Here is a 19,605-nt window from a genome sequence, read left to right as displayed (position 1 = left end):
AGATAAGAATGCTTCTGAACTCCATGACTCCAGCTGTCAACACCAACAATCCGTGAGTGGCCTAATGGGTAGTATGACCCCCAATAATTCTCCACCTCCCCCAAAACAAAGTGGCACCTCATCCGAACCCTCTTACATGTTTTACCTGCTGAAGGGCAACTAGGGACGCACAATAAATCCTGGCCTAGCCATTGATGCCCACGTCCTGTCAAATGAAGAAACAAAAACCTTCTGAGGCGAATGGTGTTCTGCCTTGAATTTCATGGATAACTAAGCAAAGCGATTTAAAGATCAGTCAACTGCTTCATTAAATCTAGATTCTGGGTTCCCCGGCCTGGCCACCTATTGTCTCACCTGTCATCAGCTCGTTGGGGTCACCGAGCTGAGTGCACAGTGAGAAGAATATCTTCAGCGAAGCGATCAAACTGGAAAAGCTTTGACCAGTTTCGTTGAAGAGCTGCAGCCATGGCCAGGTGAGAGACGCTGCTTCTCTCAATCGCACTCTCTCACTCCTGGAAAGGTGATTCCCAACTCTTTGGAGGGCATTCACCTGTCCAGCTCTTCACTCACCTTCAGCGACATTTGCCTGCTGCCAGCCTTCATCGTGGTGAATAAAGATATCCCTCTATTCCCTGCCCGTTCATGTGTCCTTCCAGGTAAGTTTTATATGTTGCTAATTTATGTGCCTCACTTGGCAGTGCATTCCAGGCCCCCACTATCCTCTGTGTAAAAAAAATCCTCCACACATCTCCACAGAACCTACCCCCTCCCCACCACTGCTTTACCTTGAACCTGTGCCCCCTTGGGATTGTCATTTCTGCCCAGGGAAAAGACTTCCAAATTTGGTGTTAACAAGTTGTCCCTAAATTAGACCCCCCGCACATGTAATTCTCTAAATTTGCAGCCCTTTATTGTGGAGTCCAAGAGGCGTAGACAAAAGTCGTAGGTAGAAGAAGGATTGGAATGAGGCACTCACTTGAGTGTTGAAACGGGCGGCGTGGACTTGTAGGGCCGAGGGGCCTGTTTCCTGTGCTGTGTTATTCTTTGTTCTTTATATCTATGCCCCCTCATAATGTCATAAACTTCTATCAGCCTCTGCCTTTCCAGGGAGAACAATCCCAGTCTATTCAATCTCTCCTCATAGCTAATGCCCTCCATACCAGGCAACATCCTGGTAAGCTGTGCTGCTGGGGAGACTCCGCTTCTGATGAGAGATAAGAGCAGAAGCAGCACCATCGTCAACCGTAGCATCTTAAGGGCAGAGTAAAACAAAGCACATTCGAGGCAGGAGCCAATGAACTGAGATGTAGTGAAAGCATTCTCTGAGAGAAGGGGTGCTTTGAACACCTCGGGGCGTGTAAGAACTTACATATTCGAGAGGTTTTTAGTCAAATGAAGAGTAACTTTCACGAAGTTGTAAAACCAGAATGGTTACCTGGATGACTATGATTGAGAGAGATTTACTGAGTGCAGCTCACAGCAAGCATGTCCTATGTTTATAATCCAAACATTGTACACAGTTGATTGTTCAATATCCAATGCCTGCTCCTATTTCTTATGTTCTTATGTTCTTATTTAACTATTCCATCAGCCTGGTCTAAAAGGAATTTGTATGAGGTGAATTTTGTAATCCCTATCAATATCAAAACCTAGACCTGCTTGGCCACAATACGTCACACTATGCTGTCTTGAAACCTTGGGAAGAATAATGAATGTTCTAGAATTTCTTGGTCCCCTGAGGGGTCATTAAAACAAATTGCTAAGTAGCTTGTTCAGTTTGGCGCGCTCTATGTTCCAACATAGACTTTACCCTGTGACATTCACCATCATGGTGGCATTAAATAAAGTTAATCATTCAACGATTGGAATTCTGCTTCCAAATTTATGAGCGAATATTGGGAGGAGTTTGCAAATGGCCCTTTCATGATTTGCAGTTGCTGGGAGATTGGTTGTCCATGGTACAATGCGCTGCTCTCACTCTGCTCAGTCACTGCATCCTTACATTCTGGAATCTAGTTTCCCAAAGTGACCATCTTTCTCCCTGTGTTCAGCAGGTTCAATGGGCCGAATGGCCTACCTCTGCTCCCGTGTCTTTCTAAAGCTACCATTTGGACTTTGGTCACTGCCGCTAATGACTTTCTGTCAGGCTCTCTTTAAAATACTACCAGATGTCCTAATCACTGGAAAGATGTTTCAGAAGCATTAGTTAAAATTCGTTCAGTGACATTTATTCAGTCAGTGGCCGTTGGTAATTTCGTTTCTCAATGAGTTGCAAAAGAATAAAATGTGTCCACTGGCAAACAAACCTTTTCTGAAACAATGCACGCTCGATAATTGCTGTAACCTTTAAAGCAATCATTATGAAGGAATGTGCCCGTCCGACATGGTGACTCATGGGGGAATATTCTGCTGGAGCAGTTTCATTGACAGTGCAGGGAGTTTGGCCCCAGTCATTAATGCAACTCCATCGCGACTCTAATACGTTCTCCTGACTCGACTCACGTGAAGGATGGGCTTCTGCCATTACTGACCCCCTGCAACCCAAGCCCAAGAAAATCCATGGATAATAGATTAAAACTGAAGGCTTCTAAGGGGGACTGTTGCTAAATTTATTCTTAATTGGAAAAACCACAGGGTGGCTGGGTGTGCCAGCTGGCAGAGGGCAGATTTGTGAGAGAAGACTGACAGCACGAAACGTGACCTCTTTCCACCTGACACGCCCACGTTTTTTATAGAACTCTACATTGCGGAAGGAGGCCATTTGGCCCATTGAGTCTGCATCCACCACAATCCCACCCAAGTCCTATCCCTATAACCCCCCCCATGCTTTTAGCCTAGCTAACCCCCCGACACTAAGGGACTGTTTAGCATGGCCAATCCACCTAACCCGCACATCTTTAGAATATGGGAGGAAACCGGAGCATCCGGAGGAAACCCGTGCAGACATGGGGAGAACGTGCAAACTTCACACAGGCAGTGACACCAAGTTGGGAATCGAATCCGGGTCCCCGGCACTGTGAGGCAGCAGTGCTAACCACTGTGCCACCATGGCACCCCAATGGAATAGGATGGAATAGGGGATTAGGAACAACTGGATTGCTCTGCAGAGAGCCAGCGTGTGTTCGATGGGCTAAATGGTCTCCTTTTGTGCTGCTGGTGTGATTGTTCGGAAAGCGGGGGAGGAGGTAAAGAGAGCTAAACCTGTGTTGAACATGACTGATGCTGAGACGGAGACGTATCTCATTAAGCAGCACTTGGCCATCTCTTCATGTTGGCATATTTTTCCTCCTTTATAATTTATCATGCCTTGGAAGGCACCGGTTAATCCTCACCTTTAGATATCAGTCCAAGTTTTTAATGTCAGGATACCGTCGCTGGTATTATTAGTTACTCTGAATTAGGAGATTTTGGTTTTAAACGCTGCATTAGAATTTGAACGCGCCCAGCTGAAGATGGGGCAGGGTGGTTTTTTTTTCTCCACCAGATGGCAGTGCAAGATTGCAGAGCACTAACGCAGGTCACTATTTCTTTCCCTCTTGAGGAAAGTCCTGAATCTTAACTGACAATAGTGGAGGTTTTCAGCTGTTTCTCTCTTCTTCCTGTTATTTACAACTCTGCCATTTCTGTGGATTTTCAGTGTTTCGCAAACTCAAGAATGAAAACATGGTTGCAGAATAATTTCAACAACAACAATAGGCAGAATTTTCCCATCCCTCTCGCCCACGGGAATCATCGCGGGTTCGGGACACGGACCATGCAAGTGTCCCGTTGACCTCAGGTGGGATTTTCCGATCTTGGGGCGAGCGCGGCTGGATAATCCCACCCAAGGTCTTGCATTTATTAAGAACTGTTAACGCAAAAAGGCATTTTTCACTGAAGAATTATTGTTGCGTATCGACAGGGAATTACATTAAGGATGGGCAGCACGGTAGCACAGTGGTCAGCATTGCTGCTTCACAGCTCCAGGGACCTGCGTTCGATTCCCGGCTCGGGTCACTGTCTGTGCGGAGTTTGCACATTCTCCTCGTGCCTGCGTGGGTTTCCTCCGGGTGCTCCGGTTTCCTCCCACAGTCCAAAGATGTGTGGGTGAGGTTGATTGGCCTCGCTAAAATTGCCCCTTAGTGTCCTAAGATGTGTAGGCCAGAGGGATTAGCAGGTAATAATATGTAGGGATGTGGGGGTAGGGCCTGTGGTCGGTGCAGACTCGATGGGCTGAAGGGCCTCTTTCTGCACTGTCGGGTTCTATGATTTGAGAAGTGGAGAGAAAAGTTAAGGAGGTGCCACACCTGTGGGTTTAAGTGGAACATGCGGTGTGGTTTTAAGGAGATGTTGCTTCTTCCAGACTGAAGATGGAAGAGCCTCAAAATCCTGCAAATTCCTCTGCTTACGTCACGACAGGCCACGTGATGTTTTACCAGCAGACACACAACCATTTTAAACACATAACAATTCATAGAATCCCTACAGTGCAGAAGGAGGCCATTCGGCCCATCGAGTCTGCGCTGACCACAGTCCCACCCAGGTCTTAACTCCATAGTCCCACGCATCTACCCTAGCCCGTCCCCCTGTCACTAAGGGGCAATATAGAATGGCCAGTCCACCTAATCCACACACTGGGGTGGCACGGTGGTTAGCACTGCTGCTTCACAGCACCGGGGACCCAGGTTCGATTCATGGCTTGGGCCACTGTCAATGTGGAGTTTGCGTGTTCTCCCTGTGTCTGCGTGGGTTTCCTCTGGGTGCTCCGGTTTCCTCCCACACTCTAAGAGATGTGCTGGTTAGGTGCATTAATGATGTGGAGATGCCGGCGCTGGACTGGGGTAAACACCGTAAGAAGTCTCACAACACCAGGTTAAAGTCCAACAGGTTTATTTGGTAGTAAATGCCAGATGTGGTGTTGGACTTTAACTTGGTGTTGTGAGCCTGCTTACTAGGTACATTAACCCAAACAGGCGCCGGACTGTGGCGATTAGGGGAATTTCACAGCAACTTCCTTGTGGTGTTGATGTCAGCCTTACTTGTGACTAATAAATAAACTTCTTAAAAATCCTTTGGACTGTGGGAGGAAACCCACACAGACACGGGGAGAATGTGTAGACTCCGCAGACACAGTGACCCAAGCCGGGAATCGAACCTGGCTCCCTGGCGCTGTGAGGCAGCAGTGCTAACCACTGTGCCACCATGCCACCCAATTAGCAAGCAAATGTTAACACTGAATGGTATGGGGGGGGGCGGAGATAGGAGAGCAGCTGATCAGGTTAGAGAGGTAGGTTTTAAAAAGTGTTTTAAAGGAGTGAACAATGGTAAAGAGGCGAAGAGTTTTAGGAAAAGGATTCCAGAGCTTAGACCCTGGGGAGCTGAATGACAGCCAACGGTACATGGATTAAAATCAGGAAAGGTCGAAGGGTGCAGATATCTCTGAGTGCTGTTGGGCTGGAGGAGGCTCTGAGGTAGGGAGGGATGGGGAATGGAAGGATTTGAAAATGAGGATAAGAATTTTCAAATCGTTAAACAAAGTGGATTAGGGAGCATAGGGATATTTGGATGGCATAATAGCACAGTGGTTAGCTGCTGCTGCCTCACAGCGCCAGGGACCCGGGTTCAGTTCCTGGTTTGGTCACTGTCTACTCATTGTCTGCGTGGGTTTCCTCCGGGTGCTCTGGTTTCTTGCCACATTCTGAAAGATGTGCTGGTTAGGTGTCTTGACCCGAATAGATGTCAAAGTGTGGCGACTAATGAGAGGCAGAGATCGGCGAGATAGTCAATATCTTTTCCCAAAGGTAGGGGACTCAAAACTAGAGGGCATAAATTTAAGTGAGAGGGGAAAGGTATAAAAGTGTCCAGAGGGGCAATTTTTTCACACAGAGGATGATGAGTGTCTGGAACAAGCTGCCAGAGGCAGTAGTAGAGGTGGGTACAATTTTGTCTTTTAAAAAGTGTTACATGGGCAAGATGGGTATAGAGGGATATGGGCCAAATGCGGGCAATTGGGACCAGCTTAGGGGTTTTAAAAAAAGGGCGGCATGGGCAAGTCGGGCCGAAGGGCCTGTTTCCATGCTGTCACCCTCTATGAATGTATGACTCTGACTAGGGGAATTTCACAGTAACTTCACTGTAGTGTTAATATAAGCCTTACTGGTGACTAATAAATAAACATTAACTGAATGGCATTTAGTGTGAGCTAGGACTTGGGGAACAGGGCTTCGAATGATCTCAGATTTATGGAGAGCAGTGTGTGAGGGGATTGTCCATGAGTGCACCAAGATAGTCAGGTTTAAGATGAGGCTTTCAGTCAGAGCTGAACCGAGGCGTTGGCAGAGACCATGCCTCTTCTTCCTTGAGTGAAGCCTCACTCAATCAACCTCCTTTCTCTCACACTGAACATCTTTCCCTTCATCTCCACTCGCTTGCTCCAAGTGAAAGGTGTTCTCTGGGTTCCTGCTGCTTATCAGCTTTTATTTGGAACGTCCTTCCTTCCCATTGCCCTCCATCCAATGATGACTGGGTCACTGCTGTTTCCTGCTCTCGTCCAGAAATGGAAAATTTAATTAACTTTGCTTCCAATTTCCAATCTTCTCTTGCCTTCAGCAGGTTCATCTCTGACCCTCTCCCTTGACATCCCTGGGCCCGATTTTACCATCAAGTTGTGCCCGTTTTTGGGCGCGATAACTTGGTAGAGTTGGGAAGAGGTGAGTTGTGCGATCCGCGCGTGCGTCCGCTCCGGAAATGGCAGTGATCGGACCATGCTCGAAACGAGCGCGACGGCCATTTAAATGTGTTCGCATGTATTTAAATTGACTTTAATGGGTTGCCTGCCCAACCCTACCCCCACTTCCCCCCCCCCTTTGCCACCACGTTCGCCCATCCAGAATTGGCGTGAAACAGGCACGTTCCACTAACGTCCGATTCGGGCACTCCAGTTGGTGAGGAGGTAAGTGCCAAGTGTCTGACAACTCTCCGCTGCCACTCTGCCCGAGATCAGTGAGGGGGGAAGGGGGGAGATCTGCTGCCACTCTGCCTGTGATCAGTGAGGGGGAAGGGGGGATCCGCTGCCACTCTGCCCGAGATCAGTGAGGGGGGAGAGGGGGGATCCGCTGCCACTCTGCCTGTGATCAGTGAGGGGGAAGGGGGGATCCGCTGCCACTCTGCCCGAGATCAGTGAGGGGGGAAGGGGGGGTGGGGAGAAAAAGGGGGTCAGTAATGTTGTGGGGGTGGGGCAATGCCCGTGAGGGCCAGGGGGAGGCATCGTCCAGCATGGGAACGATGTGGCAGGGGAGCCGTAACCTATCTTCTCTATTTTTTCCCGCGCGGTTGGTGGCACTGGTTGGAGCTGCAGGGTTTTGTGTGTGTTCTGCCTCGCCCGCGGGCTTGGGCAGCGCGATTTGGAATTGCTGATAGTTTTTCAGGCAGAGGCGCCTGAGAACGGGTCCAGAAGTGGGATCTGAAACACTCGGGGGCCCGATTTTTACCACTGGCGAGAAAACGAGGTAAAGTCGGGTGTGAGGCCGTCAGCGCGATCCGCACCCGTGTCCGCGCAGATTTACCGAAACCCGGGAACGACGGCGATCCACTGCGTGCCCAGAACGGGCGCCACGGCGGTTTAAACGCATTTGCGTGCATTTAATGAACTACCCACCCAACTTTAACAGCATTATCCCCCTCTAGGACCGCGTTCGCCGGTCCAGAATCGTGCCGTAACGGACCTGTTAAATAAAAGTCTGAATCGGGCGCTCCAGCTGCTGACGAGCGCGTTCCGAGCTTCCAACGGCCCCCTGGCTCAGATCGGTGGTGGTGAGGGGTGAGGGGGAGGAGGAGGAGGGAGGTGGGTCAGATCATTCTCTGGTTGGAGGAGGGGGGGAGGAGGGAGGTGGGTCAGATCATTCTCTGGTTGGAGGAGGGGGGGAGGAGGGAGGTGGGTCAGATCATTCTCTGGTTGGAGGAGGGGGGGAGGAGGGAGGTGGGTCAGATCATTCTCTGGTTGGAGGAGGGGGGGAGGAGGGAGGTGGGTCAGATCGTTCTCTGGTTGGAGGAGGGGGGGAGGAGGGAGGTGGGTCAGATCATTCTCTGGTTGGAGGGGGGAGGGAGGAGGGAGGTGGGTCAGATCATTCTCTGGTTGGAGGGGGGAGGGAGGTGGGTCAAATCATTCTCTGGTTGGAGGGGGGAGGGAGGAGGGAGGTGGGTCAGATCATTCTCTGGTTGGAGGAGGGGGGAGGAGGGAGGTGGGTCAGATCATTCTCTGGTTGGAGGAGGGGGGAGGAGGGAGGTGGGTCAGATCATTCTCTGGTTGGAGGAGGGGGGAGGAGGGAGGTGGGTCAGATCATTCTCTGGTTGGAGGAGGTGGGGGAGGAGGGAGGTGGGTCAGATCATTCTCTGGTTGGAGCTGGGGGGAGGAGGGAGGTGGGTCAGATCATTCTTTGGTTGGAGGAGGTGGGGGAGGAGGGAGGTGGGTCAGATCATTCTCTGGTTGGAGGAGGGGGGAGGAGGGAGGTGGGTCAGATCATTCACTGGTTGGAGGAGGTGGGGGAGGAGGGAGGTGGGTCAGATCATTCTCTGGTTGGAGCCGGGGGGAGGAGGGAGGTGGGTCAGATCATTCTTTGGTTGGAGGAGGTGGGGGAGGAGGGAGGTGGGTCAGATCATTCTCTGGTTGGGGGAGGAGGGAGGTGGGTCAGATCATTCTCTGGTTGGAGGAGGGGGGAGGTGGGTCAGATCATTCTCTGGTTGGAGGAGGGGGGAGGTGGGTCAGATCATTCTCTAGCTGGAGGGGGTGGTGGGGAGGAGGGAGGTGGGTCAGATCATTCTCTGGTTGGGGGAGGAGGGAGGTGGGTCAGATCATTCTCTAGCTGGAGGAGGGGGGAGGAGGGAGGTGGGTCAGATCATTCTCTAGCTGGAGGAGGGAGGTGGGTCAGATCATTCTCTGGTTGGAGGGGGAGGGGAGGAGGAGGGGAGTGAGGCCAGATCATGGTCTGGTTGTGGGAGGGAGGAGGAGAAGGAGGCGGGTCAGATGTATCTCTGGCGGGGTCGGGGGGGGTGGTGGAGATGGCCGATCGTTGTTGGGTGGGGAGGACCGATCGTTGTCGGGGAGTTGGGGAGGCGGGGGGGGAGGCTGATCATTGTCTGTTGGTGGTGGGGGGGCGGGTCAGATATTCCTCTGGGGGGAGGGGGGGGGTTAGTGAGTGAGGCCAGATCGTTGTGTGGGGTGGGGAGGAAGGAGGCCCGATTGCTCACTGGTGGTGGTGGGGGTGGGGGTGGGGGAACTGCAGGTGGATGTCTGGTTGGGGGGTGGGGGGCAGGGAGGCCCGCTCCACTCTGCAGAGTGGTGGAGGGTGGATAAGAGGGACTGTCATGTATGTGGGTAGTGGGGGGGCGGTGGACAAGGGGGACAGCGATGTGTGTGGGTAGTGGAGTTTTGGATAAGTGAGGCAATGATGTGTGTGGGTAGTGTGGGGGTGGATAAGGGGGTCAGTGATGTGTGTGGATAGATGGGGGGTTCATTAGGGGGACAGTGATGTGTGTGGGTAGATGGGGGGTAGATAAGGGGGACAGTGATGTGTGTGGGTAGATGGGGGGTAGATAAGGGGGACAGTGATGTGTGGATAGATGGGGGGTAGATAAGGGGGACAGTGATGTGTGTGGATAGATGGGGGGTAGATAAGGGGGACAGTGATGTGTGTGGGTAGATGGGGGGTAGATAAGGGGGACAGTGATGTGTGGATAGATGGGGGGTAGATAAGGGGGATAGTGATGTGTGTGGATAGATGGGGGGTAGATAAGGGGGACAGTGATGTGTGTGGATAGATGGGGGGTAGATAAGGGGGACAGTGATGTGTGTGGATAGATGGGGGGTAGATAAGGGGGACAGTGATGTGTGTGGATAGATGGGGGGTAGATAAGGGGGACAGTGATGTGTGTGGGTAGATGGGGGGTAGATAAGGGGGACAGTGATGTGTGGATAGATGGAGGTTAGATAAGGGGGACAGTGATGTGTGGGGTAGTGGGGGAGGTGGATAAGTGATTTCAGTAGGGGCCATCGCTCCTGCTTTTCACTCCACCTTCTGCTGTCCGGGAGTGATCTGACACGGACGCGCTTTCAAATTTTTTTTTCTAACTGCGCACGCGTGGTTCAGAGCTCCGATCGTTTTGGCCGCGTGAAGCCCTGTCCACAGCGCGAATGGGACCCGCGATTTTTTTCGGGCTGTGTGTGTATGGGGGCGCCTGAAAGCAGATTTCTAAGTCGGACCTGCGTCACGTCCAGATTCAGCACTTAGAATGAAAACCGGGCCCCGTGGTCTCCGTTTCTGATGTTAAACCACCAACCAATTTTCACAGTAAACCCCGTGATTCCCACAAGCTACCACTGAGCCTGCAGAATTCTCTCCCATGGAAAGCAGTTGAGGCTAAAACATTGTGGCCGGAATTGTACCATCCCACCAGGAATTGGAACGGGTGAGGGGTGGACAATGGGAAAGTCCGTTGACCTCGGGTGGGGATTTTGGGATGAGTGAGGCTGTGAAATCCCGCCCTGTATGTTCTCAGGAAAGAGATAGATACAACCCTTGGAGGTGTTAAAGTGATATGGGGGGTGGGAGTGGGATCAGGATATTGAGTTGGATGATCAGCCAGGCACATATTGAATGGTGGAGCCTGTTCCAAGGGCTGAATGGCCTCCTTCTACTCTTTTTTCCTATGATTCTATGTGCCAACCTGTTACCACCCAGAGTCGCTACCAAGAACCCAGTCCATTATTGACAGCAGTTCAGGAAATTGAGTTGGGATTAGGATAAGGTTGGACCACCTGGAATAGCTTAGGTTTCAGTGATAAAATTTAACCCCAATCTCTGGTAGAGGAATGAGATTTCTCGAACCTCGCTGCTCGACATGGAATATATATGTCTCGGTTCAAGGGCTTACTTATCACGCAGCCTTTCTCAAATAGATGCACTGGGGAAGAAGGCAAGCTTCAAACCACACTATCTGGAAATGTGTGAGAGAAAGCTGAGGAAATGAATTCATTAGCTTCCCCAACATTTTGCAAGTGGGAAAGAGACAGCCCAAACTCAGCACTCTTCCCGATAAAGCAGCAAAGAGGAGACAATATTCATGGTGAAACGTACAGCAAAGTTTGCCACTATTTGCCAGGCCACACTGTGTACAGTTCTGGTCACCCTATTATAGAAAGGATATTATTAAATTAGAAAGAGTGCAGAAAAGATTTACTAGAATGCTACCGGGACTTGATGGATTGAGTTGTAAGGAGAGGCTGGATAGACTGGGACTTTTTTCTCTGGAGTGTAGAAGGCTGAGGGGTGATCTTATAGAGGTCAGTAAAATAATGTGGTGCACAGATCAGTTAGAGAATCAATATCTTTTCCAAAAGGTAGGGGAGTCTAAAACTAGAGGGCGTAGATTTAAGGTGAGAGGGCAGAGATACAGAAGTGCCCAGAGGGGCAATTATTTCACACAGAGGGCGGTGAGTGTCTGGAACAAGTTGCCAGAGGTTGTACTAGAGGCGGATACAATTTTGTTTTTTAAAAAGCATGATGACAGTTACATAGGTAAGATGGATACAGAGGGATAGGGACCAAATGCAGGCAATTGGGATTAGCTTAGGGGTTTAAAAAAAGGGGCAGCATGGACAAGTTGGGCCGAAGGGCCTGTTTCCATGCTGCAAATCTCTATGACTCTACGTGGTGTGGCAAAACAGCCACAACAAATGATAAAGCAAAATAATATGGGTTAAATCCATTCAGGTGGAAATTTACAAGATATCAACTTTTATGTTCATGACAGATCTGGTCAGCTCAAATGGAAGTTCCACAACAGCAGTGACATCAAGGACAACTGTGACACCAATCAACATAAACACATCAGTAACTAGCCCAGCAGAAGTCACTAATAATACAACCACACCAGAAACTGCAAGAGGAGAAATGAAATCCGCAAACAGTACACTGGAAAGTACACACATCACAACACCAGAAAAAACAGCACCAACTACCGAAGTAGAAACTGTAATGTTAACAACCATTCCGCAAAACACAACACAAACTACGACACTAAACATCACACCAGAAACGACAACACTAACCTCCACACCAGAAAAAACAACACTAACCTCCACACCAGAAACGACAACACTAACCTCCACACCAGAAAAAACAACACTAACCTCCACACCAGAAACTACAACACTAACCTCCACACCAGAAACTACAACACTAACCTCCACACCAGAAACTACAACACTAACCTCCACACCAGAAACTACAACACTAACCTCCACACCAGAAACTACAACACTAAACACCGCACCAGACACTACAACACTAACCTCCACACCAGAAAGTACAACACTAAACACCGCACCAGACACTACAACACTAACCTCCACACCAGAAACTACAACACTAACCTCCACACCAGACACTACAACACTAACCTCCACACCAGAAACGACAACACTAACCTCCACACCAGAAACTACAACACTAACCTCCACACCAGAAACTACAACACTAAACACCGCACCAGACACTACAACACTAACCTCCACACCAGAAACTACAACACTAACCTCCACACCAGACACTACAACACTAACCTCCACACCAGAAACGACAACACTAACCTCCACACCAGAAACTACAACACTAACCTCCACACCAGAAACTACAACACTAAACACCGCACCAGACACTACAACACTAACCTCCACACCAGAAACTACAACACTAAACACCGCACCAGACACTACAACACTAACCTCCACACCAGAAACTACTACACTAAACACCGCACCAGAAACTACAACACTAACCTCCACACCAGAAAGTACAACACTAAACACCGCACCAGACACTACAACACTAACCTCCACACCAGAAAGTACAACACTAAACACCGCACCAGACACTACAACACTAACCTCCACACCAGAAACTACAACACTAACCTCCACACCAGAAACTACAACACTAACCTCCACACCAGAAACTACAACACTAACCTCCACACCAGAAACTACAACACTAACCACCACACCAGAAACTACAACACTAAACACCGCACCAGACACTACAACACTAAACACCGCACCAGACACTACAACACTAACCTCCACACCAGAAAGTACAACACTAAACACCGCACCAGACACTACAACACTAACCTCCACACCAGAAACTACAACACTAACCTCCACACCAGAAACTACAACACTAAACACCGCACCAGACACTACAACACTAACCTCCACACCAGAAACTACAACACTAACCTCCACAGGAGAAACTACAACACTAAACACCGCACCAGACACTACAACACTAAACACCGCACCAGACACTACAACACTAAACACCGCACCAGAAACTACAACACTAAACACCGCACCAGACACTACAACACTAACCTCCACACCAGAAACTACTACACTAACCTCCACAGGAGAAACTACAACACTAAACACCGCACCAGACACTACAACACTAAACACCGCACCAGACACTACAACACTAACCTCCACACCAGAAACTACTACACTAAACACCGCACCAGACACTACAACACTAACCTCCACACCAGAAACTACAACACTAAACACCGCACCAGACACGACAACACTAACCTCCACACCAGAAACTACAACACTAAACACCGCACCAGACACTACAACACTAAACACCGCACCAGACACTACAACACTAAACACCGCACCAGACACTACAACACTAAACACCGCACCAGACACTACAACACTAACCTCCACACCAGAAACTACAACACTAACCTCCACACCAGAAACTACAACACTAAACACCGCACCAGAAACTACAACACTAAACACCGCACCAGACACTACAACACTAACCTCCACACCAGAAACTACAACACTAAACACCGCACCAGAAACTACAACACTAAACACCGCACCAGACACTACAACACTAACCTCCACACCAGAAACTACAACACTAAACACCGCACCAGAAACTACAACACTAAACACCGCACCAGACACTACAACACTAACCTCCACACCAGCAAACACAACACTAACCTCCACAGGAGAAACTACAACACGAAGCACCACACCAGACACTACAAGACTAACCTCCACACCAGACACTACAACACTAACCTCCACACCAGAACTTACAACACTAAGCACTGCACCAGAAACTACAACACTAACCACTGCACCAGAAACTACAACACTAAGCACTGCACCAGAAACTGCAACACTAAGCACTGCACCAGAAACTACAACACTAAGCACTGCACCAGAAACTGCAACACTAAGCACTGCACCAGAAACTACAACACTAAGCACTGCACCAGAAACTGCAACACTAACCACTGCGCCAGAAACAACAACACTAACCTCCACACCAGAAACGACAACACTAACCTCCACACGAGAAACTACAGCACTAAGCACCACACCACAAACTACAACACTAAGCACCACACCAGAAACAATAACAATAACCTCCACACCAGAAACAACAACACTAAACACCAGAACAGATACTACAACACGAAGCACCACACCAGACACTACAAAACTAACCTCCACACCAGAAACTACAACACTAACCTCCACACGAGAAACAACAACACTAAACACCACAACAGAAACTACAACACTAACCTCCACACCAGAAACTACAACACTAACCTCCACACCAGAAACTACAACACTAAACACCACAACAGAAACTACAACACTACGCACCATACCAGAAAATACAACACTAACCTCCACAGGAGAAACTACAACACTGAACACCACAACAGAAACTACAACACTAACCACTGCACCAGAAACTACAACACTAAACACCACAACAGAAACTGCAAAACTAACCTCCACACCAGAAACTACAACACTAACCTCCACACCAGAAACTACAACACTAAACACCACAACAGAAACTACAAAACTAAACACCACAACAGAAACTACAACACTAACCTCCACACCAGAAACTACAACACTAACCTCCACACCAGAAACAATAACACTAACCTCCACACCAGAAACTACAACACTAACCTCCACAGGAGAAACTACAACACGAAGCACCACACCAGACACTACAACACTAACCTCCACAACAGAAACTGCAGTACTAACCTCCACACGGGAAACAACAACACTAAACACCACAACAGAAACTACAACACGAAACACCACAACAGAAACTACAGCAATAAGCAGCACACCAGACATTACAACAATAACCTCCACACCAGAAACTACAACACTAACCTCCACACCAGAAACTACAACACTAACCTCCACACCAGAAACTACAACACTAACCTCCACACCAGAAACTACAACACTAAACACCACACCAGAAAATACAACACTAACCTCCACACCAAAAACTACAACACTAACCTCCACACCAAAAACTACAACACTAACCTTCACACGTGAAAGTACAACACGAAACACCACAACAGAAAGTACAACACTAAGCACTGCACCAGATACTACAACACTAACCTCCACACCAGAAAGTACAACACTAAACACCACAACAGATAATACAACACTAAGCACCACACCAGAAAATACAACACAAACCTCCACACCAGAAACTACAACACTAACCACTGCACCAGATACTACAACACTAACCTCCACACCAGAAACTGCAACACTAACCTCCTCACGACAAACAACAACACTAAACTCCACACCAGACACTACAACACTAAGCACCACACCAGACACTACAACACTAACCTCCACACCAGAAACTACAACACTAACCACTGCACCAGAAACTACAACACTAAACACTGCACCAGAAACTACAACACTAACCACTGCACCAGAAACTACAACACTAACCTCCACACCAGAAACTACAACACTAACCTCCACACCAGAAACTACAACACTAACCTCCACACCAGAAACTACAACACTAACCTCCACACGGGAAACAACAACAATAAGTAACACAACAGAAACTACAACACGAAACACCACACCAGAAACTACAACACTAAACACTGCACCAGAAACTACAACACTAACCACTGCGCCAGAAACTACAACACTAACCTCCACACCAGAAACTACAACACAAACCTCCACACCAGAAACTACAACAGTAACCTCCAGAACAGAAACGACAACACTAACCTCCACACCAGAAACGACAACACTAACCTCCACACCAGAAACTACAACACTAACCACTGCACCAGAAACTACAACACTAACCACTGCACCAGAAACTACAACACTAAACACCGCACCAGAAACTACAACACTAACCACTGCACCAGAAACTACAACACTAACCACAGCACCAGAAACTACAACACTAACCACTGCACCAGAAACTACAACACTAACCACTGCACCAGAAACTACAACACTAACCACTGCACCAGAAACTACAACACTAACCACTGCACCAGAAACTACAACACTAAACACTGCACCAGAAACTACAACACTAACCACTGCACCAGAAACTACAACACTAACCTCCGCACCAGAAACTACAACACTAACCACTGCGCCAGACACTACAACACTAACCTCCACACCAGTAACTACAACACTAAACACCGCACCAGACACTACAACACTAACCTCCACACCAGCAAACACAACACTAACCTCCACAGGAGAAACTACAACACGAAGCACCACACCAGACACTACAAGACTAACCTCCACACCAGAAACTACAACACTAACCTCCACACGACAAACAACAACACTAAGCACCACACCAGACACTACAACACTAACCTCCACACCAGAACTTACAACACTAAGCACTGCACCAGAAACTACAACACTAAGCACTGCACCAGAAACTACAACACTAACCACTGCGCCAGAAACTACAACACTAACCTCCACACCAGAAACTACAACACTAACCTCCACACGACAAACAACAACACTAAGCACCACACCAGAAACAATAACAATAACCTCCACACCAGAAACAACAACACTAAACACCAGAACAGATACTACAACACGAAGCACCACACCAGACACTACAAAACTAACCTCCACACCAGAAACTACAACACTAACCTCCACACGAGAAACAACAACACTAAACACCACAACAGAAACTACAACACTAACCTCCACACCAGAAACTACAACACTAACCTCCACACCAGAAACTACAACACTAACCTCCACACCAGAAACTACAACACTAAACACCACAACAGAAACTACAACACTACGCACCATACCAGAAAATACAACACTAACCTCCACAGGAGAAACTACAACACTGAACACCACAACAGAAACTACAACACTAAGCACCACACCAGAAAATACAACACTAACCTCCACAGGAGAAACTACAACACTGAACACCACAACAGAAACTACAACACTAACCACTGCACCAGAAACTACAACACTAAACACCACAACAGAAACTGCAAAACTAACCTCCACACCAGAAACTACAACACTAACCTCCACACCAGAAACAATAACACTAACCTCCACACCAGAAACTACAACACTAACCTCCACAGGAGAAACTACAACACGAAGCACCACACCAGACACTACAACACTAACCTCCACAACAGAAACTGCAGTACTAACCTCCACACGGGAAACAACAACACTAAACACCACAACAGAAACTACAACACGAAACACCACAACAGAAACTACAGCAATAAGCAGCACACCAGACATTACAACAATAACCTCCACACCAGAAACTACAACACTAACCTCCACACCAGAAACTACAACACTAACCTCCACACCAGAAACTACAACACTAACCTCCACACCAGAAACTACAACACTAACCTCCACACCAGAAAGTACAACACTAAACACCACACCAGAAAATACAACACTAACCTCCACACCAAAAACTACAACACTAACCTCCACACCAAAAACTACAACACTAACCTTCACACGTGAAAGTACAACACGAAACACCACAACAGAAAGTACAACACTAAGCACTGCACCAGATACTACAACACTAACCTCCACACCAGAAAGTACAACACTAAACACCACAACAGATAATACAACACTAAGCACCACACCAGAAAATACAACACAAACCTCCACACCAGAAACTACAACACTAACCTCCACACCAGAAACTGCAACACTAACCTCCTCACGACAAACAACAACACTAAACTCCACACCAGACACTACAACACTAAGCACCACACCAGACACTACAACACTAACCTCCACACCAGAAACTACAACACTAAGCACTGCACCAGAAGCTACAACACTAAGCACTGCACCAGAAACTACAACACTAAGCACTGCACCAGAAACTACAACACTAAGCACCGCACCAGAAACTACAACACTAAGCACCGCACCAGACACTACAACACGAATCTCCACACCAGAAACTACAACAGTAACCTCCACACCAGAAACTACAACACTAACCTCCACACGGGAAACAACAACAATAAACACCACACCAGAAACTACAACACTAACCACTGCACCAGAAACTACAACACTAAGCACTGCACCAGAAACTACAACACTAAGCACCGCACCAGACACTACAACACGAATCTCCACACCAGAAACTACAACACTAACCTCCACACGGGAAACAACAACAATAAGTAACACAACAGAAACTACAACACGAAACACCACACCAGAAACTACAACACTAACCACTGCACCAGAAACTACAACACTAACCTCCAGACCAGAAACTACAACACTAACCTCCACACCAGAAACTACAACACTAACCTCCACACCAGAAACTACAACACTAACCTCCACACCAGAAACTACAACACTAACCTCCACACCAGAAACTACAACACAAACCTCCACACCAGAAACTACAACAGTAACCTCCAGAACAGAAACGACAACACTAACCTCCACACCAGAAACTACAACACTAACCTCCACACCAGAAACTACAACACTAACCTCCACACCAGAAACTACAACACTAACCTCCACACCAGAAACTACAACACAAACCTCCACACCAGAAACTACAACAGTAACCTCCAGAACAGAAACGACAACACTAACCTCCACACCAGAAACGACAACACTAACCTCCACACCAGAAACTACAACACTAACCACTGCACCAGAAACTACAACACTAACCACTGCACCAGAAACTACAACACTAACCACTGCACCAGAAACTACAACACTAACCACTGCGCCAGACACTACAACACTAACCTCCACACCAGAAACTACAACACTAAACACCGCACCAGAAACTACAACACTAAACACCGCACCAGACACTACAACACTAACCTCCACACCAGCAAACACAACACTAACCTCCACAGGAGAAACTACAACACGAAGCACCACACCAGACACTACAAGACTAACCTCCACACCAGAAACTACAACACTAACCTCCACACGACAAACAACAACACTAAGTACCACACCAGACACTACAACACTAACCTCCACACCAGAACTTACAACACTAAGCACTGCACCAGAAACTACAACACTAAGCACTGCACCAGAAACTGCAACACTAACCACTGCGCCAGAAACAACAACACTAACCTCCACACCAGAAA

At 48.1% G+C, this 19,605-nt stretch overlaps 1 protein-coding gene across 1 annotated transcript in view; it reads left to right on the top strand.

Annotated features, from left to right (window-relative positions):
• The window catches only part of LOC145353510 (uncharacterized), a 97,800-nt gene that overhangs the window by 8,476 nt on the left and 69,719 nt on the right, over window positions 1–19,605 (top strand). Inside the window, exon 2 of the mRNA XM_080204319.1 lies at window positions 7,666–7,791. Coding sequence (XP_080060445.1) covers window positions 7,666–7,791 — 126 coding nt within the window. The remainder of the gene's footprint in view (window positions 1–7,665; window positions 7,792–19,605) is intronic.

Source organism: Carcharhinus amblyrhynchos, chromosome 15 (assembly GCF_965287045.1).
Source record: "Carcharhinus amblyrhynchos chromosome 15, sCarAmb.v2.hapA, whole genome shotgun sequence".
In the NCBI taxonomy this organism is placed as follows: Eukaryota; Metazoa; Chordata; class Chondrichthyes; order Carcharhiniformes; family Carcharhinidae; genus Carcharhinus; species Carcharhinus amblyrhynchos.
Note: the sequence above shows the minus strand (reverse complement) of the source record. Positions and strands in the feature narration are given on the sequence as shown.